General features: G+C 34.4%; 1 protein-coding gene across 1 annotated transcript; it reads left to right on the forward strand.

Annotated features, from left to right (window-relative positions):
* Window positions 1-1,638: 1,638 nt before the first annotated feature.
* LOC133313154 (E3 ubiquitin-protein ligase SINA-like 10) lies at window positions 1,639-2,262 on the forward strand. Its single transcript, XM_061514482.1, has one exon. The coding sequence runs from the start codon at window positions 1,639-1,641 to the stop codon at window positions 2,260-2,262; it is 624 nt and encodes a 207-aa protein (XP_061370466.1).
* The last annotated feature ends 316 nt before the right edge of the window (window positions 2,263-2,578 follow it).

Here is a 2,578-nt window from a genome sequence, read left to right on the forward strand (position 1 = left end):
AGAAAGAGTACTGTAAAGTTGCATTATGTAATACTAAGTTTGGTTCACTTGGTTGCCAAACTATTTCTTCATCCATTTATTCAACATCATTATAAATGTCACCCACTAACAAAAACATTTTAGACTTGCTCTTGTGACTTCTTTTTATTTAGATATTTCAATTGGTTCATCGCTTTGCGACTAGTCCAATTTGAGTCGGGTCCCGGGATTAAGATTTTAAATCCTCCCAAAAATAAAATGATACTGCGGAGGATCGTATACATGCTCTCACCCTCTGCTCAGTTACCTCACGCCAAATGAGCTACCATCATTTGGTGCTCTTGTGATCTCTTAACCACTTTTCATCGCGAGAGTAGTATAATAAGCCCAACTCTTTCTTCTTATTTAATTCTTCAGATAATACTCTTTTCATAGGAATGAATGGTGGATGGGGAAAAGCTAAGGGGGGGATTTGTCGTGCGTGGAGTATTACTACTAGAGTCAGGAAAGGTAATTTGATAAGCAAAATTATGATTCACTTGATTTTTTGAAGAAAACATGAAGAAAGACTTGATTTCTTGGTGATGTGCGTCGTATGTGACTGCTAACTACGTGGCATGGTGCAGAGAAACAAGCTATTGTAAGTTTGTAACTACACGATCCTCTTTAGTTCTTGTTGGAGGTCGGAAAAAAAAAACTCAGCAACATGTCGTCAGGGACACCAGGCACTTAGTTCAATAGGCTCTCAAAGTCTTATACATAATCACGCAACATACGATTTTGAGAAATTTTGGATAAAACAAATTTTAGACAAAACTCCATGAAAATCCATATGTGATGCCACACCAAAGCTCTGACAAACAGCCCACGTCAAATTGTCCCGAGAACATATTAATCGTGTCCCTATATAAGCTTGTGTATACTTCCTTATACATGCATTCATCAGAGTACAAGACCCATTTATAAGCTTGTACATCAGCTAACCGAAAATACTATATGTAACCACCTCAACACTGTTGAGCACCTCTAACAACCTATCTCTAAATACACGTTGGAGCATATATTTTTGCATGTGTATATTACACATATGCACAAAGGGGCGTATTGAAGTATGGTAAAACTGTTCTTTCATGACTGAAAGGTCAAAAATAGTCTCTTTGCAATTATGTAAGTATAAAGCTGTATATAAAGATTACCTCCACCCCACACTCGCTAGTCGAGTTTAACTGGAGTGATTTTTAGATGAGAACTGAAAGGGAGGACACGAGAAATTTTTAGCAAATTTTAACACTCCAAATGTCTTATATATATATATATATATATATATATATATATATATATATATATATATATATATATATTGTTAGTCATTTGTTGATATTGACACTTGTGATATTTTATATTGGTCATGGTTTTTCTGGCGCCATTTTGTCCCATTTATTGGGTGTTTCTTTATTTTGTTGTTTGGTTTGATTCTTGTTCAGAGTTTCGAACATCTGACTACTAATTTATTTTTTTATCTTGATTATCTTATACAATGCAAAATCTAATATGATAGTTTATTTCTTTGTGATTGTGTCTTCAATTCAGTGCATCAATGGGCATATTGCTTGCTCCAAATGCTGTTCCAAACTTGTGCATAAGTGTCCCTTTTGCACAATGCCAATTGATTACAACCGTTGCCTTGCTATAGAGAAAGTACTAGTGTCACTTCAAACAGCATGCCAAAATGCAACATATGGTTGTAACGAGATAATAAGGTACAACAAGAAATATGAGCATGAGAAGACATGCATCTACCTACCATGTTCATGTCCTCAACTAGGTTGCAACTTTGTTGCCATGTCAAGCAACTTATATCTCCACTTCAACGAAAATCATATGAATGAGGAAATATCATTTAAATATGATGAATTTTTCTGTGTCTTGCTAAGCCGTAATGAGGACACCATTGTTCTTCAAGCGCAAACTGATGGCAAACTATTTGTTCTAAAAAATAAGGTATTTGAGAATCTGGGTAATGCAGTGACTATTTGTCACATTGGACCTAATTCACTATACCCGGTTTCTCATTATGAAATTAAAACAAAGTCTGAGGTGGAAAACAAATTTCTACACTACCGTTCTTCTGCCAAAAACATTCAAGGCCGCACATTTGTCATATCTTCATCAACAAAGTTTCTTTTGATTCCATTGGAATTTTTCAATTCTAATGGAACACTCACACTGGAAATTCGCATAAGTTTATCTCACTTGAAGTTGAAGGCAGTCCATTTGTGTTAGTGTGGTTTACATTTGTATTGGATATGGAAATTATTTCTGGGGTTGGTTCCTTTATGCACTGCTTCTGTTAGAGTGGATTTGTGTTTTACTTTAATTTTCTAGTTACTAGAAGTCTAAAACTCTGTATGCTTTCGAGTTAGTTTGAACTGTTGTTATTGTGTGTACTCTCGAGTTAGTGACAATGTGTGTCTTTCTTGCATGTTGAATATTTAATATATGACATTTGAGTTATTGGAATGTTTTGTCTGTATAAGTATTAAAAAAAATGCCAATTCAATTTTATTAGTACTAATTATTTCATTTTAAGAACTAAATT

This window comes from Gastrolobium bilobum, unplaced genomic scaffold (assembly GCF_033153095.1).
Source record: "Gastrolobium bilobum isolate Gb01-03AN ecotype WA unplaced genomic scaffold, APGP_CSIRO_Gbil_v1 utg9841, whole genome shotgun sequence".
NCBI lineage: Eukaryota > Viridiplantae > Streptophyta > Magnoliopsida > Fabales > Fabaceae > Gastrolobium > Gastrolobium bilobum.